The following is a 27,268-nucleotide window of genomic DNA, read 5'->3' on the forward strand; positions in this document are numbered from 1 at the left end:
GTGGAGGGTGCCCCGGGTGGCTGGGGGTTGGGGGTGGTGGGAGACATGGGTGGGGGCCTGGTGGAGGGTGCCCCTGGATGCTGGGGGGTGGGGGTGGTGGGAGACATGGGTGGGGGCCTGGTGGAGGGTGCCCCTGGATGCTGGGGGGTGGGGGTGGTGGGAGACATGAGTGGGGGCCTGGTGGAGGGTGCCCCTGGTGGCTGGGGGTTGGGGGTGGTGGGAGACATGAGTGGGGGCCTGGTGGAGGCTGCCCCTGCACTGCTGGGGTGTGGGGGTGGTGGGAGACATGAGTGGGGGCCTGGTGGAGGGTGCCCCTGGTGGCTGGGGGGTGGGGGTGATAGGGGACATGAGTGGGGGCCGGGTGGAGGGTGCCCCTGCACTGCTGGGGGGTGGTGGTGGTGGGAGACATGAGTGGGGGCCTGGTGGAGGGTGCCCCTGGTGGCGGGGGGGTGGGGGTGATAGGGGACATGAGTGGGGGCCTGGTGGAGGGTGCCCCTGCACTGCTGGGGGGTGGGGGTGATAGGGGACATGGGTGGGGGCCTGGTGGAGGGTGCCCCTGCACTGCTGGGGGGTGGGGGTGGTGGGAGACATGGATGGGGGCCTGGTGGAGGGTGCCCCTGGTGGCTGGGGGGTGGGGGCGGTGGGAGACATGAGTGGGGGCCTGGTGGAGGGTGCCCCTGGTGGCTGGGGGGTGGGGGTGGTGGGAGACATGAGTGGGGGCCTGGTGGAGGGTGCCCCTGGTGGCTGGGGGTTGGGGGTGGTGGGAGACATGGGTGGGGGCCTGGTGGAGGGTGCCCCTGGATGCTGGGGGGTGGGGGTGGTGGGAGACATGGGTGGGGGCCTGGTGGAGGGTGCCCCTGGATGCTGGGGGGTGGTGGTGGTGGGAGACATGAGTGGGGGCCTGGTGGAGGGTGCCCCTGGTGGCTGGGGGTTAGGGGTGGTGGGAGACATGAGTGGGGGCCTGGTGGAGGCTGCCCCTGCACTGCTGGGGGGTGGGGGTGGTGGGAGACATGAGTGGGGGCCTGGTGGAGGGTGCCCCTGGTGGCTGGGGGGTGGGGGTGATAGGGGACATGAGTGGGGGCCTGGTGGAGGGTGCCCCTCCACTGCTGGGGGGTGGGGGTGGTGGGAGACATGGATGGGGGCCTGGTGGAGGGTGCCCCTGGTGGCTGGGGGGTGGGGGTGGTGGGAGACATGGGTGGGGGCCTGGTGGAGGGTGCCCCTGGTGGCGGGTGGGTGGGGGTGATAGGGGACATGAGTGGGGTCCTGGTGGAGGGTGCCCCTGGTGGCGGGGGGTGGGGTTGATAGGGGACATGAGTGGGGGCCTGGTGGAGGGTGCCCCTGCACTGCTGGGGGGTGGGGGTGGTGGGAGACATGGATGGGGGCCTGGTGGAGGGTGCCCCTGGTGGCGGGGGGGTGGGGGTGATAGGGGACATGAGTGGGGTCCTGGTGGAGGCTGCCCCTGCACTGCTGGGGGGTGGGGGTGGTGGGAGACATGAATGGGGGCCTGGTGGAGGGTACCCCTGGTGGCGGGGGGGGTGGGGGTGATAGGGGACATGAGTGGGGGCCTGGTGGAGGGTGCCCCTGCACTGCTGGGGGTGGGGGTGGTGGGAGACATGGATGGGGGCCTGGTGGAGGGTGCCCCTGGTGGCGGGGGGGTGAGGGTGGTGGGAGACATGGATGGGGGCCTGGTGGAGGGTGCCCCTGGTGGCTGGGGGGTGGGGGTGGTGGGAGACATGGATGGGGGCCTTGTGAAGGGTGCCCCTGGTGGCGGGGGGGTGGGGGTGATAGGGGACATAAGTGGGGGCCTGGTGGAGGGTGCCCCTGCACTGCTGGGGGGTGGGGGTGGTGGGAGACATGGATGGGGGCCTGGTGGAGGGTGCCCCTGGTGGCGGGGGGGTGGGGGTGATAGGGGACATGAGTGGGGTCCTGGTGGAGGCTGCCCCTGCACTGCTGGGGGGTGGGGGTGGTGGGAGACATGAGTGGGGGCCTGGTGGAGGGTGCCCCTGGTGGCTGGGGGGTGGGGGTGGTGGGAGATATGGGTGGGGGCCTGGTGGAGGGTGCCCCTGAATGCTGGGGGGTGGGGGTGGTGGGAGACATGAGTGGGGGCCTGGTGGAGGGTGCCCCTGGTGGCTGGGGGTTGGGGTGGTGGGAGACATGGGTGGGGGCCTGGTGGAGGGTGCCCCTGGATGCTGGGGGGTGGGGGTGGTGGGAGACATGAGTGGGGGCGTGGTGGAGGCTGCCCCTGCACTGCTGGGGGGTGGGGGTGGTGGGAGACATGAGTGGGGGCCTGGTGGAGGGTGCCCCTGGTGGCTGGGGGGTGGGGGTGATAGGGGACATGAGTGGGGGCCTGGTGGAGGGTGCCCCTGCACTGCTGGGGGGTGGGGGTGATAGGGGACATGGGTGGGGGTCTGGTGGAGAGTGCCCCTGCACTGCTGGGGGGTGGGGGTGGTGGGAGACATTGATGGGGGCCTGGTGGAGGGTGCCCCTGGTGGCTGTGGGGTGGGGGTGGTGGGAGACATGTGTGGGGGCCTGGTGGAGGGTGCCCCTGGATGCTGGGGGGTGGTGGTGGTGGGAGACATGAGTGGGGGCCTGGTGGAGGGTGCCCCTGGTGGCTGGGGGGTGGGGGTGATAGGGGACATGAGTGGGGGCCTGGTGGAGGGTGCCCCTCCACTGCTGGGGGGTGGTGGTGATATGGGACATGGTTGGGGGCCTGGTGGAGGGTGCCCCTGCACTGCTGGGGGGTGGGGGTGGTGGGAGACATGGATGGGGGCCTGGTGGAGGGTGCCCCTGGTGGCTGGGGGGTGGGGGTGGTGGGAGACATGAGTGGGGGCCTGCTGGAGGGTGCCCCTGGTGGCTGGGGGGTGGGGGTGGTGGGAGACATGAGTGGGGGCCTGGTGGAGGGTGCCCCTGGTGGCTGGGGGTTGGGGGTGGTGGGAGACATGGGTGGGGGCCTGGTGGAGGGTGCCCCTGGATGCTGGGGGGTGGTGGGAGACATGGGTGGGGGCCTGGTGGAGGGTGCCCCTGGATGCTGGGGGGTGGGGGTGGTGGGAGACATGAGTGGGGGCCTGGTGGAGGTTGCCCCTGGCGGCTGGGGGTTGGGGGTGGTGGGAGACATGAGTGGGGGCCTGGTGGAGGCTGCCCCTGCACTGCTGGGGGGTGGGGGTGGTGGGAGACATGAGTGGGGGCCTGGTGGAGGGTGCCCCTGGTGGCTGGGGGGTGGGGGTGATAGGGGACATGAGTGGGGGCCTGGTGGAGGGTGCCCCTGCACTGCTGGGGGGTGGTGGTGGTGGGAGACATGAGTGGGGGCCTGGTGGAGGGTGCCCCTTGTGGCGGGGGGGTGGGGGTGATAGGGGACATGAGTGGGGGCCTGGTGGAGGGTGCCCCTGCACTGCTGGGGGGTGCGGGTGATAGGGGACATGGGTGGTTGCCTGGTGGAGGGTGCCCCTGCACTGCTGGGGGGTGGGGGTGGTGGGAGACATGGATGGGGGCCTGGTGGAGGGTGCCCCTGGTGGCTGGGGGGTGGGGGTGGTGGGAGACATGAGTGGGGGCCTGGTGGAGGGTGCCCCTGGTGGCTGGGGGTGGGGGTGGTGGGAGACATGAGTGGGGGCCTGGTGGAGGGTGCCCCTGGTGGCTGGGGGTTGGGGGTGGTGGGAGACATGGGTGGGGGCCTGGTGGAGGGTGCCCCTGGATGCTGGGGGGTGGGGGTGGTGGGAGACATGGGTGGGGGCCTGGTGGAGGGTGCCCCTGGATGCTGGGGGGTGGGGGTGGTGGGAGACATGAGTGGGGGCCTGGTGGAGGGTGCCCCTGGTGGCTGGGGGTTGGGGGTGGTGGGAGACATGAGTGGGGGCCTGGTGGAGGCTGCCCCTGCACTGCTGGGGGGTGGGGGTGGTGGGAGACATGAGTGGGGGCCTGGTGGAGGATGCCCCTGGTGGCTGGGGGGTGGGGGTGATAGGGGACATGAGTGGGGGCCTGGTGGAGGGTGCCCCTGCACTGCTGGGGGGTGGGGGTGGTGGGAGACATGGATGGGGGCCTGGTGGAGGGTGCCCCTGGTGGCTGGGGGTGGTGGGAGACATGGGTGGGGGCCTGGTGGAGGGTGCCCCTGGATGCTGGGGGGTGGTGGTGGTGGGAGACATGAGTGGGGGCCTGGTGGAGGGTGCCCCTGCACTGCTGTGGGGTGGGGGTGATAGGGGAAATGGGTGGGGGCCTGGTGGAGGGTGCCCCTGCACTGCTGGGGCGTGGGGGTGGTGGGAGACATGGATGGAGGCCTGGTGGAGGGTGCCCCTGGTGGCTGGGGGGTGGGGGTGGTGGGAGACATGAGTGGGGGCCTGGTGGAGGGTGCCCCTGGTGGCTGGGGGGTGGGGGTGGTGGGAGACATGAGTGGGGGCCTGGTGGAGGGTGCCCCTGGTGGCTGGGGGTTGGGGGTGGTGGGAGACATGGGTGGGGGCCTGGTGGAGGGTGCCCCTGGATGCTGGGGGGTGGGGGTGGTGGGAGACATGGGTGGGGTCCTGGTGGAGGGTGCCCCTGGATGCTGGGGGGTGGGGGTGGTGGGAGACATGAGTGGGGGCCTGGTGGAGGCTGCCCCTGCACTGCTGGGGGGTGGGGGTGTTGGGAGACATGGGTGGGGGCCTGGTGGAGGCTGCCCCTGCACTGCTGGGGGGTGGGGGTGCAGGGGGACATGAGCAGCTGTGCAGGGTAGTCCCCTGTTTTGTGGGCTGCCTGCAGGGGCCGTGGATGGTGTACAGGGAACACCTGTGAGGACCCACCCAGCCTAATTGCGTGTGATAATTCCTGCACACCCCTGTAATACACGTACCTGGCCAAATCGCATGTGAGAATTCCCGCGCACCCCTGTAATACACGTACCCAGCCGAATCGCGTGTAGAACTTCCCGTGTACCCCTGTAATACACGTACCCAGCCAAATCGCGTGTGATAATTCCCACGTACCCCTGTAATACACGTACCCTGGCCAATCGCGTGTAGAACTTCCCACGCACCCCTGTAATACACGTACCAAGCCAAATCGCGTGTGATAATTCCCGCGCACCCCTGTAATACACGTACCTGGCCAAATCGCATGTGAGAATTCCCGCGCACCCCTGTAATACACGTACCCAGCCGAATCGCGTGTAGAACTTCCCGTGTACCCCTGTAATACACGTACCCAGCCAAATCGTGTGTGATAATTCCTGCGTACCCCTGTGATACACGTGCCCTGGCTAATCGTGTGTAAAACTTCACGCGTACCCCTGTAATACACGTACCCTGGCTAATCGCGTGTATAACTTCACGCGTACCCCTGATATGCACGTTACCCGCTTTGCGTTCCTTGTTTGGCAGCCCTGTAGACTGGTCCAGGGTTAGCGCAGCCCTTTGCGATGATTTAGCGATTTTGATGGCTTTTCCTTGCGCGAGGGCGTTCTTGGGGGCGTTACTGGCGCTGCTGCAGGGTCGCTGCGATACTCTGCGCCACGGCTGGTTTGGGAGCCTAAAATCCATGAATACTCTGTGCGCGGCAATCGGTTTTAGCGCACGTGCCTGGCGCAGACAATCGCACGCGGACACTCTGTGCCAGCCGCTTGCGACACTTTTCTGCGAAATTCTATGAATTACCCTGTTAATGTTATTTCTCTAAAGAAGGCTTTATCAATTCCTGTCATTTGTCTTGGACAAAACGTAAAGACTGCATCTATCTCAATGTATAGTGTAGCACTTTTTTTGCAAAACCTGCAACCAGAATCTATATGCTTACTTCCCCCACAGTGTAGTCTGCCAGTCTATTGGAAATTTAATCTGCCTTTGTTTTCAATAGATGTGCCTTTGTGCACTGTGCCAGTGTTCCTGATACTTGGAACATGTGTGTTTATAGTTGAAAGCTACATCCCTCACACTCCACGATACTGGTCTTCTGGAAGACCTGTGAACCGAGAATGAAAATATCATGCAGCCCTAAATACCTTCTTCGACATTTCATTGTACTGACAAACTGTACCATACGGGTGTCCAATAAGCAATTTTCAATCTAATGCTTTCATGGTTGACACCCTGAAGTCTGAAACTGCATCTCCATTGATGCCATCTTCTGAGCTACTGGGAATTATGGAGATTGATCCTGATCTTCCAAAGGTTCCCGAAACAAGGATGATATAGTGCCCAATTAAATCATTAGATTCAGGAGGAAGGAACATGTGTTCTCAGCTCTTGAAACCCCTGATTATTTGGGCCCTATCCCTTAAAGAGTGGTAATGTCTGCCTTTTTTGAGGGCCTGGAGCCCATCCTTGCAACCTCACCCTTACTGCTGCCATGTCCAAATCCCATCAAACCAGTTTTGTATCACCTGATGAGAGTGCGGAAAGGCGGGCAGTCTCCATAGTAGGAAACAAAGTTTCACCCTCTGCACTGAAGTAATCTTTTCCTGCTTGACCTGATTGCTTTCACCTGTGCTGGAAGAAGAGTATTTAATACCGATGGCTGTGTGCAAAGTGCAAACGGCAAAGTGCACAAGGTAAGTGCAGTCTGCACAGACCACATAATCGAAGTAGGTAGGAAACCTCCCTTGCAGTGTCACTTCTAACTTTTTATATTTACACTTTTCTATCCTTCTCTTCGTTTCCTTGTTGCTTGTATTATGCATAATTTGTGAAGCAAGGTATCAACACATCGCACTCAGTCCTTAGATGACCTTAAAAATACACTTATCTCAGTGAACGTTATGACTCCCTAAATGAGAGGTATCTCTGGGAGCATTACACGAGTTATGGAGGTGAATGGATTAAGGGAATTGTAATGAATCCGATGGTGTCATCACTCCTTTGCCAGGGATAGCCTCTTCCCATATGGGCAGGGGATGGCAGCCGCTGCCTGATCCTGACCCTTGGGGCGGCTATATGAGAGAAGACCACATGGGGGGTGGCAAACCTCAGGGGGATGACGCAGCATCATCGGATGAAAACACATATCCCCCTTTCCCTTTAAGGGATGTCACCTCAATACCTCATGCCTGCATGGCATATTGTGGTAGACCCATTCAATCAACCATAAAACATGCTAATATCATTTTTCAGTATTCTAGAAATTAAATACCCAAAACTGCGTATTATTCCCATCTCTATGTAAACACTGGGACGAGGAGGGTGAATGGAGCAATGAAGATCTGTGAAGCAGAGAAGCCCAGGACACGCACTAGTGGTTGCGAGCACCTGATAGGTGCCGGGACATTTATAACTCCAAACCAGCATGAAACAGAGAGACACTGTCAGAAGGAGCTTCATCCTCTCAGTGCCAACCGAGGGACTGCTGAGCAGCAGAGGGGACTGTGGAGCCAGAAGGATGAGGAAGGCTACAGAGGAAGAAGGACTGCAGAAGCAAATATATGTCTTCCTGATGGCCACAGGAACTGGAAAGCAGTTGCAACAGCGCCCAAAAATGGAGAGTGGCTCAACAGCAAAATGGGAGCCATGAAGGACATGCCAGCCACTAGGTGAAACCGGTGAGCCTGTGAATTGGAGATGGGACACCCGAGAGCTGCTTCACCTTTACGGCACGAGGACTGAAGAGAGCCACAAAAAGCCAATGAGGGAACTGGGAAATCGGGGGACTTCAGCAACGCAATTGAGGAAATAAAAGAGCAAGGAAAGTGAATGAAAGGGATTTGAGATCCAATGTTTGAAAAGAAAGAATACCAGAAGTGAATATAAGAAATAGGAACTGTCAAGTTTGCAACTGTATTAAGTGAATTGTGCAAAGAAAACCCTGGCAGGATAGTATACCAGGCAAAGTCAAGATTGCAAATGGATAAAGTGAACTGTGTGAGAACGCCCTGGCAGGAGAGTATACCAGGCAAAGTCAAGTTTGCAAGTGTGTAAAGTGACTCACATGAGAAAGCCTTGGCAGCAGAGTGTACCAGCCAAAGTGAAGTTTGTGAATGTAAAAAATGAACCACATGGAAAAGGCCGGGCATGAAAAGTTCACCTGGAAAAGATGCATTTGTGAGTCAAATTGCATAACGTGTGGAAAGGCCCTGGCAGTGGAGCATACCAGGTGTCCTGCGAGGCTGGAGCCCATGTCCAGGTTGTTTGGCTTTCAAGTTGTTTTGTTGAATAAAGATTTCCAAGGAAGACTCATACCTTTAGGATTGTGAAGAACTGAAAAGACCTGGGGAAGGGAGACAGTCTTCCTACAAGTGGATTACAATGCTAACAGGAAGTAGATATCCTCTTGGGCTATAATGAACTTGTTAATTTATCGTATTGGTGAAGAGAAACCTGGGGAAGGGATCAATTCCCTGAAAATTTGAATACTATCTGTTGGGAACTTTTGTGTTGTCGTTACACCTTTCTTTTGAACTTGAACATTTGTACACTTCCAACGACAAAGACATTACCCTTAACACCTTAGAATTACCTTTAGAATGTCAGGGCTAGAATAGGATTTCGGGCAGAGGAAATATTTTCTTTGGACATCTTGACACAGGACAGACCTTTAGTTTTGGTTGAGGTGGGGAGATACCTTCCAGAGTAGGGATAGTGAGGCATTTTCCACCCCCCTTCTACTTTGTATAACTGTTTCCGACCACAGCCATGAGTTCTGTGTGTCTGTCTCTCCTTCCTGGCTCCTAAAATATGGTGTCACCTGTGGGATCCTGGCTCAGCTGACACAAACTTGGGAACCCATCAGAATCCCATATTTTTGCCAATTTTTCTGAGCTGTTCCTCAAATTATGCTAATAACTGCACAACTACAGGGAGAGGAGTTCATAGTTGATTTTGCTGTTCATATAACAATCTTTAATATTAAACATTAGTAAAGAAGTATCTTTCCATTGAATGCCAGCAGCTCCTCATTCAAGGATGCCCTCTATCAAATACTTTGAGGTTATCAGACTACACAATAAAAACCTAATCATAAAGTAAACCTTTCTGTTAAAACCAGTGGGAATCTCTTGCTAATGGGCACCCTGGGAACTAAATCAAGTCTCAAGAGACCTAGTAAAATCCATATAGAAAAGGAAAATATTGAAGGCTATCCCAGCAGTTCCGGTGGGGGGAGGATTTAAGAACCTGTTATTTAGGACCATTATAAAGGGGGAACTGCAGAACTTATGTCAACTTTTAAATCCCCTAGGGACAGTAACATTTCATAAATTTAAACACAGGCTATTACAAAGGGTTGGGCAAAAAGACAACTTGTAGAAACAAACATTACAAGACATTAAATTAAAATCCTGGGGAGATCAATATAGAATTAATTGCCCAAGTGCAGTAGACCATATCCTTATCTCTAGGTAAACACATTCTACTTGAAGTGATAGACACATTAACAATAGAAGAATATATTAATTCTTTACCACCCTTCCTGCAAAAGGCTGTTCTTCAATTAAATGAACCCACCATGGCAATGGCTTGTGAAAGTGTCCAAAAATATGCAGAAGCTAATAGACAGTTAAGATCAATTCAATGAACTGAAGAAGTATAAAAAGATCCTACTAGTTTCCGTCTTCCGCATCACCCAGGAGAAAGGAGAAATAACAGAGACAGACATCAGGACATCCCAAATGAATCTGGATTGAAAGACGTCGAAAAGGGAGGTAGGAGGAATATAATTGGTAAAGAAAGAGGAGACATAAAGGTAGAGGAGGGGAGAATATTTAAACCACACATGATCACCTGTTTTTCCTGCTGTTAAGCTGCACAATTAGCTAAACAAAGTATAGACATTGGGCCTCATTACGAGTTTGGAGGTAGCCATGGTGCTATTAGCACCATGGCTGCCTCCAAATCCGTGTCCGGGTAGTCGGAATGGGGACTTACTGGGTCATTCCAACCTTGGAGGACCCGGTAAGTCCCCATTCTGACAACCATACCCCATTCCCATTCGAGCCCCCATAGGGCTCAATGGGAATGGTGAAGGAGCTAATAACGGGCCCGCAAATAGCAAGCCTGTTATTAGCTCCCTGGTCCCTTAGCGTGTCCCGTTAAGGGCAGCTGGTAAAACTAGCTGGCCCTAGGGGGACCCACTAAATGACCTTGGAATGCGACGGTAGGGGGTTAACAGCACCGGCATCCTTACCGGTGCCGTTAACCCCCTACTGCCGTACTCGTAATGAGGCCCATTGAATAGAAAGGAAAAACCAATGGAAATAGGATATAGCACTGGGAAAGAATGGTAGGTATCAAGCTTCCCTAGGGGGGATTTTTAGAGACCAGAAGTAATTACTACTGTGGAGTTACTACTTTCAAGGCCCATGATTCTGCAATTGTTGACGGCATACAAGTATGAGCCCTAATTTACTCAGATAGTAGGCAAACAGCAGTGAGAGCTGACTTGATCCCAATAGTGAAATTAAGTAAAGGACCTCCAGTAAGAATCACATGTATTCCTGGTGATGAAGCAAGCAATGCGCAGAAACAGATGTTAAACATCATCAAAGAGATACGAAACCTGACAGCCTGCAACAACACACCCACTCCCTTGCAGAACTATGCAATGACCTTGCAAATCAATTCAGAGCAAAATCATACAAATTCAACAAATTATAAATACCATGGCCAAGGACACAAACAACAAACTGCTTCAAACCAACCTCAACAGAGGAATTCACTAAACTAGCCTCCAAAAGGGTTAAAAACCTCAGAATATCAATCAGAAATGACTTAACCCTACAACCCCAACTCGATGTAAGAGTGAAAAAATGCATCTTCCATCTATACATAATTGAAGGATAGTACCATTTGTGACCTTCCAACACAGAACACTTGCAATCGTCTCCCTGGTCATATCAAGAATAGATTAAGCCAACAGCATCTACCTTGGAATGACTAGATTACAAAGCAATTACAGTGAATACAAAATGCAGCAGGAAGAATACTTCACAGACTCTCCAAGAGAGAGCACATCATGCTAGCACTAAGATCCTTACACTGGCTACCAGGTAAAAAAGGATTTACTTCAAAACACTTTACATAACCCATGGAGCAATCCATGGTGAAGGTGCAGAATTCCTACAAGAAAAAAACTCAGTCTGCAAACCGAACCTTGCGATCCAGCCATGACATACCTATTGGACCCAAACAATAATAAAAAATGAAGTATGGATGATCAACCTTCTCTAACATCTCACTCAACTCTGCATCTCAGGTGATCACTAAAAACCTCGCTCTTTAATTGCCCAACCTAAAAATCACAAAAAACTGTCTCTTTAAGTTCCCAACCTAAAAACTAAGCACAGGTGTAGAGAAACACCCAACCTCAGTACAAAGAGCTACACCTCGAGTTATGGAGACTGCTTTGGAAAGAAAGAAAATGTAATATCAACCACCGTGTAAGCAATTTCAGCACTCTTACCATTAACGATACTAAAACTCTCAATTGCTCTGCAAATACACTGCACAACTACCACAGACATTACACACACAACTACCACACCACAAACTCGAAATGAAATAGCAAAATGAACACTTATTCCAAGAATTCACCCAACCACAACAGGCTCAAACTTCAACATGATGCCACAAGTATACTAAGCAACCTTCACATACTAATACACCAGAACACCCACTGACCCAGAACACCTAGAAGCAACACACATTGGGCCTCATCAGGGGATGGGCGGTGCAGTAAAAATGTGGCAGTAACACTATTACTGCTACATTACCGCAGCGCCCAATCCCGAGTTTGGGGGAAACTCAGAGGATTCACCTCCAGCTCTGACCTGGAGGTTAATGTGCCGAATTTGCACCCATTTTTGGTGCAATTACTGTGGCACAATTACTGCCACAGTAATTGTGCTGAAAATGCCCCATTAAGTCCTATGGATTCAAAGAAATGATGACTTACACTGCCACCACAACTTGGGATCCAGGACTAATAGAGCCAGACGAAGCTGCGGTAACAGTCATTGCATTGGGTGGTATCCCGACTGGATAGAGTCCAACTTGTGATGAGGCCCATTGACTGGTTTTTCCAAACTTAAACTACCAACAGAACAGCAAAAGCACTCATGCGCCCTCCATTTCCCTCACTAACGAAACCTCCCATTGCCCTTATTTCTTTTAAGATCCGCCAGAAAACCTGGATACCATGAAAATGACAGCAGTGCGCAGTATACATTTAATTAACATAAAAAACATCCTGCAGCATAGATAAACATTCAGAATGTGAGGGAAATGGCTGCAGATATTTTCAGCCAAGTGGGCAATGGCAAATGCTTTGCAGCAGAGATAAGCACCACAGCCTTTCCCTGGATGATACTCATTACCCTGATAACTGGAATACAATCTGAGTGTTATCAGCCTCTGAATGAAAGATGCAGCCAAATGATGCAATGGGCACAGCCGGACGGTAGACATACAAAGTAATGTGTGGAACCAAGAAGATCCATCAGGTGTACCACAGTGTAGGGGAATTAAACCACATGAAAATAGGCAACTGAAACGTATTGATCCCGATGGGCAAAAAGGGAGTTTTTCCAACGTGGGACTATACTCCCAAACTCACTTCCAGCTAGTCGACCCATGAGAACCTGTTGCCTGTTTGCATCAAACATCACTCTGTTTTCCGAAATGTGTGCATTGACCCCTCTTTCATAAAGACATGTCCTGAGATCATAAATGCTTGAAACCATGATGGTTCAGTGCCACTTGCTGGATAAAACGCTGTCTTTTTTGGGGCCAGTAGATGGTGCTGCTCTACAAATTCTCCCATATTTACCAGCCATCGCCCTCCACAGGAGCTTTGCAGGAAATGGCCAGTTTGATAATGGATGCACAAGTAGAGGTTCCATTGGATCCAAGTCTTTTTATATTACAGAAAAACTGTGGTATCCCTTGAGCTAGGCGTGCGCTCATGTTCAGTACCCACAACATACTCTCTCATTGTTGCAAATCTATTTTCAAACCACCTTCCAATGAAGGGAACTGACTTGAGTGTGCAGCTTACCTCTAGAAGGTGTGGGTACTGAATGCAATGAAGAAGTGCACTAATATTGCTCAGGCTGTGTACACATCTGCGTTTTTAACAATGACAGAGGCATGTTCATCGGCGGTGGCTGGCACATTAGGTAGACAGGCATTTCCCCATCTCCTTTCACCCGCTGTATGAGAGACAATGGGTCTCATTACACGGATGGCGGTAAGGGATTACCGGCACCGGTAAGGGCACTGGTGCCGGTAATCCCCTACAGCCCTACTACGAGGTCCCTCAGAGGGTCCCGTCCTTAACGTGTGGGCAGACCACATGTTAAGGAAGGGACCCGCTGGGGGACTTCAGAGTAAATAACGGTACTGCTAACAGCGGTACCGTTATTAGCTCTTTCCCCATTCCCATTGAGCCCTATGGGGGCTCGAATGGGAATGGGGAATGGTAATTGGCATGGGGATAAAATGTGCCCTAGTTATAATGATTCGTTGAGAAGGATTCTCGGCATATAGCAGATAGCTTTATCAGACCAGGGGATGCAATGATTGCATGCTTCCTATTCAAGGGTTTCATAATCTCCTGGGACTCCCTGTTCTCTGCAATATACAAATAGACACTCATTGTCACAGCTTCTAGTTCACTGACAGACAAAATGTCTAATGGATGAAACAGATGGACAGCATTAATTTCTGCCAATGAATTGGATAAAAAGGACATTTATTAAGAAACCTATTAATGTAGATTTAACAATAAATCCACAAGCGTGGAACCAAAACTTCAAATCCAGAAATTGTCTGTGTGTGTTTGTGTGTGTGTGTGTGTTTAATGTTTTTCTAGGGGCACGGGACGTTTTCTGGATTGTGTCAGGCAAAGTTTGTATGCAGTACCCTTTGGGAACAATACACACAACTATGACTACAGGTGTAAACAAACCAACCTTTGGTATAAGTATGTACTACACAGTTTTGGTAGTGGGGCTGAGCAGCCAGGCTTATCTCAAGAGGGGAATGTGAGCAGTAATAATGTTACACAGAGGTCTACAATCACAGGTGTTCAAACAAACTCTCACACACAAGGTTTCTTGGTTAAATACTTAATTAATTTATTTAACAGTCAGTTATAAAACATTCATTAGAAGGAGGCAATCATATATAACACACAAATATACTTCAGTACTGTACACTCTTAAAAAAGGTAGGTAAAAAGGGAAAAGTTATCATAACATAAACGACTACAATTATTCTTAGACAGTGAAAATACTTTGAGTTCACCAGAAGAGTCAATTCAATTCAATAGGCTAGCCAAAGTCAATGGGCTAAAGTCTTGGATAGGATAAAGCGGTTCTGGTAAGTAACAGTAAAGTCTCTGCAAAAGTTCTCAGGAGTAGTTTGTGAAAAGAAGAATCATATGTTGGGTCACAAGCTGATTAGGCCTGCGAGTTGCAAATGTTTCAAGCACTTTCACTGCGAGAGGTAAGTTCTCTCAGTCTCGCTTCACAGTACCTTACAATGAAGAAAAAGAGGCAGCTGATGACTTCTGTTCCTGGCAGTTCCTGCATATCTCGCTGTTCCTGGGCCTCAGTTGTGGGGACAAGAGGGAGGACGTCGGGGGACTCCTGCTCGGCACTGCGATGTCAAAAGCTCGCAACTGGCAAACTTCAATTCCGGTGGCTGTAAGCAACGCACGCAAACTGGTGTTCCTCTCCCTGGTCCAACGGTTTCCTGCAGCAACTCTGAGGAAATTCAACCAGCTCCGAGATGTGTGTCCAGGTGGCTTACTTTTGGAGTTGATTGCTCCCAACAACTCAAAGGGAGAAGTTGTCCTTGCAGGGGCTTCTCTGTCGATTAGAACTTTGCAAGTAGGCACTGCAGCAGAGCTTCACAGGGCAAACCAACGGTCCAGGAGTTGCAGCAGGAGTCCTTTTCAAGCTCTTCTTCGGTTCCTTCGTCCAGTGGCAACTCTGCCTTCCAAGCCAAGAGACTTGCCTTTTATTCAGTTCTCTCTCATTAATTCCAGCCTAGCTGTAACTCACCCAGCAGTGTGGCTATCCTTGCCGGACAGTCAGCAAGCCAATCACCACAGAGTGCATTTGGGTCTCCTAGGAGACTAAGCACAGGGAGTTTGGGGCACCTCCCTCACTTCCTGCCCACCCCAGACACTCGGGCGCCAGAGGCGGTCTTCACTCCTGAAGCCCGCCAAAGGCAAATGAACAAAGGGACCAAACCTGGTTTGGCACGCAGAGAAATACTCGAGAAGGACCTTTCCAAAAAGAAATGGCGAACAAAGAAGACCGGGACCTGTTTTTTCAAAGGAGGCTCAGACGCCATCTTGAAAAACATGGCTCCCGTGATTTAACGTTACCGGAGCTGCGGACAGTTCGCGGTCACGAAAAATCATGGTAGTTTGTTGTAAAACCACTGCCATCAGCCATTCTGAGAGGAAAGGGTAGCATTTGACTGCTACATGAGTAACTAGATACAGGGGATACTCAAGTAACGCCTCAAGCACTCTATCGTAAGATAGGGTGTGCTGAGCTAGAAATGAAAAAGACTAAGTGAAGTCAATTTCACTCCACTGTCCTGGGAAACGGTAGTTGATCCCAGAGAAGGTATTTAAACCTTGGGAAAGCCTGAAATACTTCCCTGTGTCACTGCACTGAGGGTGCTGTGTGACACAAATGAAACAGATGATGCCTATGGAGTTGGTTAGACTCCATAACCAAAGGAAACACAAGGGTAAAACACATACCAAAATACATGAGAGAGTGGGACAATGGGTCACACTCTCTCCAAGTAAAAAAAATCAAGTCCTCAAAATCCAGCAAAGTTGTTGCGGGTCTCTAAGGTGAAGGGAATTAGCACATTTTTGAGAATTCTTGCTAACAGATTGCATAATTATTTGTTTGAGGTGTCTAGTGGTAGCATGGCCCTGCACTAGGCTATATTTTTGCCCTGTTTTGAATTGATTCACTCAGTTAGGTTTGGTATGCTTTAATATGCTACGCCATGTTATGTTTGTAAGCTGTAGAAACATGTTGTATAATATCTTGTCCTGTTGGGATAAATGTGTTCTTTTCCATAATCAAATGCAAGTTAACTAGAATTAACCTGAGTGTTGATGTATTTTTTGAACTTGTTTACTTGCATTTGTATGTACTCATTCTCTCTTTTTTGGGGGGGTGGAGGGAAGAATATGATGTTGGTTTCGTTTTATGCTAGCTGGTTAGGTCACGTTATATGATGTTGAGGTTTCATTATAATGTTTTGCTTTAAATGGCTAATGTTCAAGCAGCTTGAAGCAGCCTTAAAACTGCATGTTACACCCACCACCCCTCTAAACACGCACATAAAACAGGAACAGAAGGTAGAGCTTCAAATCTAATCTGTTGACTTGACCCCACTGCCCTGTTTTGACCAAACATTTGCTTGATTCCATCTATTAACAGGACACAGCAACTGCAGCCCAAGTTGAGCAGGTTAATCAAAGGCTGGATTTTGGAGATTAACTCCCATAAGTGCCCAGCCTGAGTCTAAGAGGATTCCTGCCTCACCCATCACTATAACCAGTCCTATAAAGGCCTGAGCAGGACTCAGGAACCTCTAGGAAATCCATATCCGGGCTTCTGCTCCCATGGACACCGTAGGCGAAATCCTACCACCAATTAAATATGACAATGTTTCCATCCAGCTTCCCCATCGATAGCACCTGGCTGTTCAGGATTTAGGGGAGAAAGTAGAAGGGCTTTTCCCATTGTGTTTTCTTGGGCATGGTTCCAACTTAACACTGGAAGGCTCAAAGACTGACCACAGCTGAGCCAAAGACAGTCTTTGTGTGCTTAAGGCCTTGTTTCCCAGAAGTGCATTTACAAATGCAAGTTAACATAACATAGCTTAACATATATTGTAATACACCCAATACTTTTGAAATTGTCACTTTTGAATAGCGCTTGAAATTATGGTATCTTCTCTGCAAGATTCTATTTTTTAATTCTTTTTCAAAGAAAGTTGAACCTTTGAATAGGTAGGCATGAGAGTTTCAATTGTATACTCCCTCGACCAACTCAGCGTTCCACCAGCTTGGTAAATAAAGATACATCTTTGCAAAAATTGTGTTCTGTCACATTTTCCCTTGGACAAGGGGCTATTTTGAACGTGTACAAGCAAGCTCTTTGCAATGATGGAAAAAGCAGTTCTGTCTAGATGAGAGCATGGATTTATAGTACTACTGGGGGTGAGCATCCAGTTATAAAAGGTAATATTGTGATCAGTCTGGACACTAACATCAAAATGGTTCTATCCCTGACCATCTGACAAGCAGAGCTGAATATACACCCTGTATGAGGGCTGGGAGAGAATTGCATTTATTGGCAGATGGTTAAGACAAGGCCCAGATGCTGGAGGTAGATTCAGTAATCCAGAAAATCAATGAAAAGACGAGTGTAGCATTGATCGTAGTATCAATGTTATATTTTAGACACCGGACTATGAATGACCTCGCCAATGATAGGCTATATCTATTGACTTTTCAGATTAATTAATGCTTAGTTTTTATACTGTGTCACCCTATTTGTACACCAATTTGGGCATACTTAAAAGCTCATTGCCCTTTACCCAGACAGAATCCAGGATGAGGAGGCATGACTGCATTTGTTCTTAATGCAGACTCTACACAACAGATCTGCAACAAGAAAGTTATTATTTTTTATTTTTTATTTTATGATTTAGTTAAATTAATAACTTTTTAATACATCTCATTGTATCAAGAAAAAAATGAGCAAATTCACTGAGATCCATATATCACATTGCACAGTTCATGCTTCAATTGCTGTTATTATCTCGCAAATTTCATTCCTCAACCTATAAAAATAAAGTATCTATCCCTCGTGATACACAGACATGAATAAGTCCCAGAGCTCATTGGGATTTACTATCATCAGAAGTCGAGAGGCTATGATCACTTTCCGTCGAAGGGCCACCATTGCACCACTGTCAAAAAGCAGGTGTCACAGAGATTCTATGATCGGTTTGCCACAAAACTGAGAGTCTAAGATTCCTTTCATGTTTGCTCCTGCAGCCATAGTTAGTTTGTATTGGCCAAGATTCATTTCAAGTGGGTCCATTCTGAGTTCCCAAACCATAACTCGGACAGACATTTAAAAGCTCCCAATAATGAAGATTTCGTGTGATCTAGTTTGGCATGGTACATCTCATACAGCAAGCCCATGAGAGTATTGCATGGGCGAGCTCCCAGTAGAAGATTAAACTCGACAACATGATACATTTGCATAGAGGCATTAGGCCAAATTCCAATAGGAGCATTTCAAATGACACTTAAGGCGTTAATAGTGATAACCATTTGAGGGTTATCGACTTAATTCGAGAAATTGCCTCAATTGACTCATGAGCCCATGCCTCTGCAGCATAGCAAATGACAGGTGCAATCTTAATCAATTACAATTTGACCATGGATCCCACTGAGTATCCCCCTCCCTCGGAAGCAAGTGCACGAATGACACCTAAAATATGAGCACTGCCAACTTTAAGCTTACTCAAATGGGAGGAACCTGCTAATTTAGCATCAAATACAATGCCCAAATAGGTGCATTCATTCACAACTTCCATAGTGGCCCCTTTAAGGATCCAAGCAACTGATGCTACTTGTTTGTGTGATGGTTTAAACACCATCATTTTGGTTTTTGTGGTGTTTATTCTTAGGGAGTTGACTTCAGAGAAGGAAAGGAGGTTGTCTAGTGCAAGCTGTAAGCCACGTGTTGTAAGATCAAGGAGGACAATATCATCGGCATAGCAAACCACTGTACTTCTTGGTTACCCAAGCGAGGTGGTAGATATTTGGAGTAGTTAGTGCTGCCCCATGTCAGAAAGATATAGGTTAAATTCGCTGAGCAGCCAATGTACAGCTCTGTTTGAGACCCAGTTTTGTGTTTATCCAACAAGATGTGCCACCATTGCTCTCGAGCCACACTTTCACTTGTGTCTCCTCATGTAAATTCAGAATCATTTACAGTGGGCCTGAGGGGACCCCCCAACTAGAAAGCTTTCCTCATAGTCTTCCAGGGTCGTCTGTGTCAAAAGCAGCACTGTAATCAAGAAATGCCACATTTATTGAGCGTCTCTGAATCTGCCAAGCCTGTTCAATTATAGTTATGAGTGCTAGTACATTGACTGAGGTGGAGCTTCTTTGAGAAACACTATAGGGGCTCAATGGGAATGGGGAATGTTTTTTTCAATGGGGACGGACTACACCGGTAAGTCCCCATTTAACGAGACCGGTGCCGGTACCATTATTGGAGGCAGTCATGGTGCAAATAGCGCCATGACTACCTCCAATCTTGGAATGAGGCCCACTGTCTCGCCACAACTACGGGAGAGAGTGAGTAGTACCAATACAGACATTGTTCCACAGTTCAACATCAGTTTTTATCAAGAGATTGCACAGCCTGTCGGGGCCCAGAGCCTGTGAACATTTACTCCGGGTAATCAATCTGGACACTTTGCTTTTCCTAAATTGCCACAGTCCATGCTGTACTGGAATTATTGATGGATCCATGTTGGTTCCGCCGAGCATATCATTGATATAAGCAATCCAACCAGCCTCAGGAACACCATTGATTGTGGAAGAGCACTGCTTATTCTGTTTGTTGATGATTTGCCAGAATTTTCTAGAGTCGTTTGTTTGTACACTCCAAACTAGGTTCTTCCAATTTTCGCATTCCTGTGTCAGGCGATGTTGATGTAGCCACTTGGTATAATTTGCCCTTATTGTTCTCGGTTCAAGGGCCCATTCATTGTGTTTAGCTTTGTGTATAGCCAAGCAAGCAGCTTTCTTTGCATGCATGGCTTTTCCTTAAATCACTAATCAGTGTGTCATAGCAATGCTTATGGTTTTTCATGCCAGAGGCCTGTCTCTTGTTACTTGCTTTTTTGGGGAAGATTGCTTGTTTTATGGCTGGAACACACTCCTCATATTTGGCCAATGAAAGATTGCCTTTAGGCACATCAGAATCTCATCGATTGGAGGGGTTTGCAGTGCTAAATTGGCCAAATATTTAATGTGCTAGCACTAAGTCAGCTTAAAGTTTAGTGGAGGACCATGTTATGCTAGTAATAGCATTGTTTAAAGAGACTGTCTCCGCGACTAGGTTGACAATTTTATGTTGTTCTATATTAAGGCTCAGCACGATGGGCAGATGATTGCTGTCATGGCTTTGAATTATAGCCAGATGTGTTATCAGTGATGAATTATTTGCAGCAAAAACATATTCAATGATATTGGAGATGGCAGCAGTAAACCTCATGAACTGCAGGGGGGAATCAGATGGTCATGCTCCATTCATCATAGTAAACCCTTGAGAGTATGACAGGGTTGCCTGTCAATGCCAAAGGGACATATATGTTTGAGCCCCATTCTTTCCACCCTACCAGAGAAAGGTGGATCATTTGACATCTCATCTTGGTTATCGTGACTCGGGATACGAGAGTTAAAGTCACCACACAAGATTACGGGGGTGGTGATAGTGGCAACTTCAAGCCATTCATCGAGCTCTTTAAGGACTGCTACATGGGCTGCAGATTACGGAGGATCATATATTGTAATGATGAGAATTTTTTTCTGCTCAGCCGCATCCATGAGAGTCATCTTACTGACCAAGATATTCAAAGAAAGGCAATGAACTTCCATAAACAAATGTTTTTACACCAGGTAGCATGACAACCTTTGGTCTTCCCTTCATCCCCTTAGAGGCCGGTTTTTGAATAATGGTCCAGCCATCCATAAATATGAGATTAACCATCCAGGTATCCTGCAGGGCTATTATACGAAACCCATCAACGTGGTCAAACAGACTGACCTCTGGTGTTCCAGCTCAAAGAAAGTTATTTAAACATTATTTCAAAATTCTGTGTGAAAAACAGTATTTTTGACAAGCCTTTTGTGTTTGCAAATCTAGGTTAAGAATAGTAATTCCTGAATTTTGCAAAATAACTCTTATATAAGCCAGTTATGCATGATTGTTTGAAATGAATGTTAAACAAGCATTGCCTGCCTTCTGTGGACACATCGAGTCATATGAAGGTCATACATGGATTCTGGTAAGAATATCTGTTATCCCCAATTTAATGGTGCATATTGAGTACAGATAGATGCAAGTTGGCAGATTGGCTGACCAGGTATCCCTTATACTGCGTTGCTACCATCTCTCATCGCTTTAATGGGGTTTCAGGGAACCATACATGTGCAGTGTCTATATGCCCCTGGTGGATCCTAATCCTCCAATGATTCTTGGTTCCTTTCTGGTGTGTAGTGTGTGCTCACTGTGGGCTGATGGCGGCAGAATAGAGGACTGGGCTGAGAGGGAACCAAGTAAAGACATGATGTGTGTAAGGTGTCAATGTCTGCAAGTGTATATACATGTTTGTGTGTGTGTGGTTGCACATGTGGATGTGCCTGGACTGAGTTAGATTAGCTATGGCACTTCAATTAGTAGCAGTGCTCACATATATTAATGGCACGTGCATCATGAAAGTGTTCTATTTTGCTACTAATTAAATATTTTGGGTAGCACTATCATGACAGGGTAGTGTCAATGCGGACATATATTTGGGCACTCGCGTCAACAAAAGGGTGCTTTACAGGACAATGCTGGCATACGTTGTAGGCACACATATGCAAGAGCATTAGACTGGCATTACAGGCATATGTATTGTGTGGCCAGGTATCATGAACATACACTTTAAAGTGCCAATGCTGTCATAATGTGGACAGAGGCATCATGAAAATGTAATTAGGTGACCTGGCATCTATTGATTTTTTCATGTGTTAACCCCACACAACTGACTGCAAATTGTTTTACATTGTATCCTTTTTTTTGTAAAATAAATGCTGTAAGAATACCCCATTTGAACCCATTATTTTAAAGATGTTCCTGGGGGAGAGAACCCATCCTCCCAAGCCTCCGTAGGTTGGTTTGGCCTCCCTTGCTATGCAGTCACTCATGCTAATTATAGGGAAATATGTACTCCCCTCTAGAGAGAACATTCACCAGTCACCAATGATTTCATATTCTGTAAAAAGGTGTACATGGGTTGCAACCATTTGTTAATAGGAGAAAGCCTAGAACTGCAAGTTCTGGCCTCCACATGAAGGCAAATTTACATTCGATGAACAGCAAGATTACATGGTCTTGCTTCACTCACTTTCTTAAGCCTTCTGTCTATTTTATCACATATAGAGGAATCTTGTTTTTCCTCTTAATTTTAAATAATCGTTCAGGATGCTGAAGGAATGCACTTTTCTGCCTAGCGAACATCTGTTTCCAATCATTCTCTCTTTCAGGACAGAACTTTCATGTGGACTGATGGAACAGTTTGGGATTTTCAGAAATGGTACCCTGGAGAACCGAACAATGCAGGTGGACGGGAGCCTTGTCTGCAATTTAATTTTGGCAGTAAGTTAACTAGCACGCATGTATCTAGATGAGCAAATCTAGCAGGTATTTTTCACGGCCTCCTATGGATCACCCTAAGTAAATTACCCATATGGTTGTCAAAGGAAGACAGTTGACCATGATGGACCATGCACGTTTGTCCAACTACTACACTAACTATGTAGCAATGTAACAGGCTACTATGTTTTATGAATTATTTTGTTTGTCACAGATTTGAGAAAATGTTCCCCTACCTCAAAGAATATACTGTGAGCTAGACAAGGGAAACAAATCATTTTTCTTCAAGAGCTGCCAACAAATGTCCAAATAATTTCCAACTAACAGTTGGTCATAACGGGGAACAGCGTTGTGGGGGAGAAGGACACAACTGCTTGATGGATTTACACTAAACCTGGATTAGTAGCAGGGGTCTGGGCCAACTTGATATGTTCAGCAGTTTTTTATTTGTTGGGTTCACTGACAGTTCACAATGCCAGTTTGTATCTAATTCATATCCAAATAAGGAAAGTGATTGGCTAATGCCAGACTAGATATATCTGTCTGGTAGCCATCTTGGTTCCATAATCTTGGGAAAGAGTACATGGACTTTGCACTGCCCAGGAAGTGGGCTGCTATGAAAGGAGTACATAGCAGCGCCCTGGGGCATGTCCTGATCCTGCCTATGGTGAGGGGTGCAATGTTCCCCGTTTTTTTGAAAAAATACTGATATTGGCTGTCAGTTTGTTGGGAGTGGCTTATGGACCCTGCGGTCATGGGTTTTGCAAAATATAAGGAATTCTGTGAAACTTTCCCAAAAATATACAGACTAATATTTTGTGAAGTTTGTCTGGATGTAGGGGCGTAAGGCTAAAGATTGATGGCCCCAAACAAATATTTTGATATTGTTTTCTGTAATGTAGCACAAGGAATTCTGGCTTAACACCACACACTTGTCTGGAAATACAGCACAAGGGGGCACCATGCACTTCACGTATATCATGAAAAGAACAAAATCACAATCACCCCGTACTGCCATGCCATTCATTAGGGTTTGCCCTGTGGATTCTGTGGATGTGGGTAGAGCGTGTTTCCATAGAGGAAGTGGGTTTCCATTGGATGATTCCTGCGAGCTGGAAAAGAGGTGTCATTGCATGGACAGAGAGAAATGTCATTGCCCAATCTAAAAGTGGGGGACATCAGGAAATAATATTGACTAAAAGAGGTAACACTCAATACGGATATAGAATGGCAGTTGATTTCACTGATGCAAAAACATGTGCCTATCCACCATACAGTCATGATGATGTATCAGCATCCCAGAGGGTCTTAGTGGATATCTGTATTCCGATGTATTGGAAAATCATTAGAGTTAATGTATTTGTGCATGATGTGCTGTTGGGCTTAACCCATTTGTTTTTTCAGGTGGAGTAGATCATATGAGCCTACGTTGTGTGGTCCTTGCTTGTCATTGTACAAGGTCCCCATGTTCAATCTGTCTGTTCTTGACCTTTTACCATGCTTTCCTTTACCTTTTTAACAGACTATGCGTCAGAGTCACAATGCGTTTTTGATACTTCTTTGCTTTTTTATGTTCCTTATTTCTTTCTGTATATAAATTGTATTCCTGTTAAATATAAGGTCACCAGAACTCTGAATCGTATTTTTTGTTTATCCTTTGCAGATCCTGGAATTTGGAATGACTCACAATGTAGCGGGTCATTGCCTTTTGTTTGCAAAGTGAACAACCCCTTACATTATGTGGGTTAAGCCCACAGCTCATCAATGCCCGAAAGAATGAATGAAGCAGACAATCAATTGTTATCCATCTCAAAATCACCAGTAATCAAGGATATTATAATGTATAGGAAATCGCAGAACTTAAACTGAAAAATAAAATTATTCTTCTCTCTATCCTTAGGAAGAATAGCTAAACTTTGGTGAAGGAACCCTGTAATTCATCACTCAATGTCACTCTGTTGAGGTTTGCAGAGCCCATGACCCTTGCAATCGTTGTTGATATTTTTATGCTAGTTTTGTGTCTTGATCCATCATTTCAGTCTTTGTCAAATGGAGATGTGACCAATGTAAACTATAATAAAGAATAAAAACGAGTGAAATGTTTGTTTTGGAATTGTATATATGGATGATATCATACAAGAAGAAAATGTAGGCACTCCTCCCTTGGTGTTTGTGGCATTGCACTCTGTGTTAATGGAGTTAGGAAGTGGATCTGTGGAATCAAGACTCTTCAAATGCTTAAGTCAGAAGGTGCCTTAACACTAAGGTTTCTGACTAGCCCGCAAGAGAGCAATAATTAGCGCCTTGGAATTTTTCAGGGCTTAGACGTATACCTAGTTGGACAACACACTTGTGAGCTGGAGAGCCCACTAATTTGACAATCACGTCCATTCCTTATTTGAAATCATAAAAGATTTTTAGAGAGAGTGAACAAAAATCCACATTAGGCCTGAAAGACCTTGGTGGCCTAGACATATTTTGGTAACTAAGTCTTAGCTTAGTCTGATTTCTGCTCCCAATCTATTCCCTCTCAAACTTCCTGGAAGCTTCCAATGGGCACAATTTAAATGCTGAATCAGAAATGTATTTATCAACAGAATCATTTCACCATAGAAGAGGAGAAGTGAGGTCCAAAATCCCTGAATAATTCCATTGAAACAATGCAATGTGGAAAATATGAATTTCATATCTGGAACTATCACTCAGGTGTCCCACTCCATAGAGATTTAACTTGCACTGCATTTTGAAGATTGTTCTAGTTTAGGACTATTGACCATTAATTGGGCTTTCAGTGACCTCTCTTAAATCCATATCCACTGCTTTAGATTTTATTGTGATTTATCTTTGCACATATGTAGTACCTTGGTTAATTGTATTCCCTTTTACTTGTTCTCTTGACCTGGTACACACAGGTAGATATTTTTCACTTTATTTTCCCTGAGGCTCATTTTCCAATCATGTGCTTCTGTTTTAGTGTAATCTAGTCTATGGTCCCAATTCATGGAAATAGGGTACTTGCCAAACTGTGCACTGGATATTCCTTGGACTTCATGCATGCTCTGCACGTCTTGGCGAGTGGCCGAGTGCCTTGCACGAGACTCCACGCAGTGCGTGGTCGAGGCCTCCGCACAGGGCAGAGAAGGGGCAGAACTCGGAAAGTGAGGAAGACTAAGAGGAAAAAGTGGCTGTTACGAGGGATGGGTGGCAGGCAGTTCATAGCATGCCCCAAAATGTGTACAGCAACGCATATTCATGGATGTGACCCCGCAACCTTTCACTTTTGAAATGCCCACGCAAATCTCACAATCTCTCCTCCACCCGAAGGCAGGGGTAAGTATATTTGCGCATAGGATTTGCATCGCAGAAGTGCATTTTCATGTCGGCTTTAGGGGTGGGTGCACACAGATGGGGTTCGGATCGGGTTTAGGTGTGCACATACGCTGAGTAGTGGGGTGCTGGGAGGGTTTACAGGGGTTTGCATGCTGATAATCCAAGTTATACCCAAGCTATGAAGTGTCATACTCCGGCAACTGTTACGGGGGACCCTGCACAGGCTCCCCGAGATACAAGGCTGCCTGTGGGGTACCCCACGCAATGTTTGAAGGGTACGTGTATTCACACCAAAGTGAGCATGCAAATGTAGCTGTTCTGGTTGTTTATGGTTTGCGTGTGGGCATTTCAGGGGCGTTCCGGGCGTGACTTGCGAATACGGTTACTTTGCACAGTAAATTCCATGAATATGCAGGGACGCACATTATTTATTCTGCATGTAGGCTCGCACAGTGTAGTTCTCGGCGCATGGCAAGTGCGGAAGAAATGTACACTTTTCCATGAATCAGGCCCCATGTCTGGGCATGAAATAGGAAAGCCAAATAGAATGATATGTTGGCCCATTGACTGGAATTCCATTCAGGTGACATGTATGAGGTGCGTTACTATAATGCTTTAGGGTTTTCCCACATCTGTAATTTTCTTCAGCCAAATAAAAGCAATCCTTGCACTACCCGTTTTAGTACATGTTTAACATATCCATCTCTCTGTCGGCCTGTCTCTCTCTCTCTCTTTCTTTATCTCTTTCTCTCTCCCTCTTTCTGTCTCTCTCACACACAGTGGGTAACTTATGTGATTCGGTCTGCAACCATTCAAAATAAACACAATAAAATACTTACATTTGAAAATACAGAATAAACAGTTTCATTTTAATATAACCTTCGCAAGGCTGGGTGAAAAGGGAAGAGTGGTGCGGTAGGTAGACCAGTAATGCCTGGCTGAGATTTGGTGTGTATAAGGGTGGTATATGGGATTTACCACACGCCCATTTAAGAAGTTAGCATAACAAAATTCAGATGGCGTAGAGATAAGCAGGGTAGGACTGAAGTAACCCATTATGTGTATACAAGACCAATTGCATGGGACTTTATTTTTGATTCTCTGGACCAATCAAATTTAAGTTTTCGATTTTGTAGCAAATACGTTTTAATAGACTGCCACAATTGCCATTCAACGTTGTAATTCAAGATTGATCTATTCTGTCTTTTTACTTTCAATATTTTTGCACAAAACTGAATCACACTGTTAGAGTAACAAATTAACTGTTATTAAGCACTCCAACATATAATAGGCTTGATCACAAGTTGGGTGGAGCGGTAAAAAAAACACGGTAATGCTGTTACCGCTGCATTACCGCTCTGCCCAACTATGAGATGGGCAGAAAGTTGGGGATACACCACCAGTTCTGAACTGGGTGTAAATCCACCGACTTTACACCCAATTCCAGCGCAGTTACCGTGGCGCCATTAGCACTGCAGTAATTGCGGCAAAAATGCCCCATTGGACCCAATATAAATGGGGACTTACTGCTGTACCACAACTCGCAATCCGGTGCTAATAGCG

At 47.9% G+C, this 27,268-nt stretch overlaps 1 protein-coding gene across 1 annotated transcript in view; it reads left to right on the plus strand.

Annotated features, from left to right (window-relative positions):
• Window positions 1-24,478, plus strand: part of LOC138498618 (lectin-like) — a 125,115-nt gene extending 100,637 nt beyond the window's left edge. Inside the window, exons 5-6 of the mRNA XM_069622337.1 lie at window positions 22,267-22,378; window positions 24,039-24,478. Of these exons, the coding sequence (XP_069478438.1) occupies window positions 22,267-22,378; window positions 24,039-24,124 (198 nt within the window). The 3' untranslated portion in view covers window positions 24,125-24,478. The remainder of the gene's footprint in view (window positions 1-22,266; window positions 22,379-24,038) is intronic.
• Window positions 24,479-27,268: the final 2,790 nt, after the last annotated feature.

This window comes from Ambystoma mexicanum, chromosome 5q, assembly GCF_040938575.1.
Source record: "Ambystoma mexicanum isolate Mex_15411 chromosome 5q, UKY_AmexF1_1, whole genome shotgun sequence".
NCBI lineage: Eukaryota > Metazoa > Chordata > Amphibia > Caudata > Ambystomatidae > Ambystoma > Ambystoma mexicanum.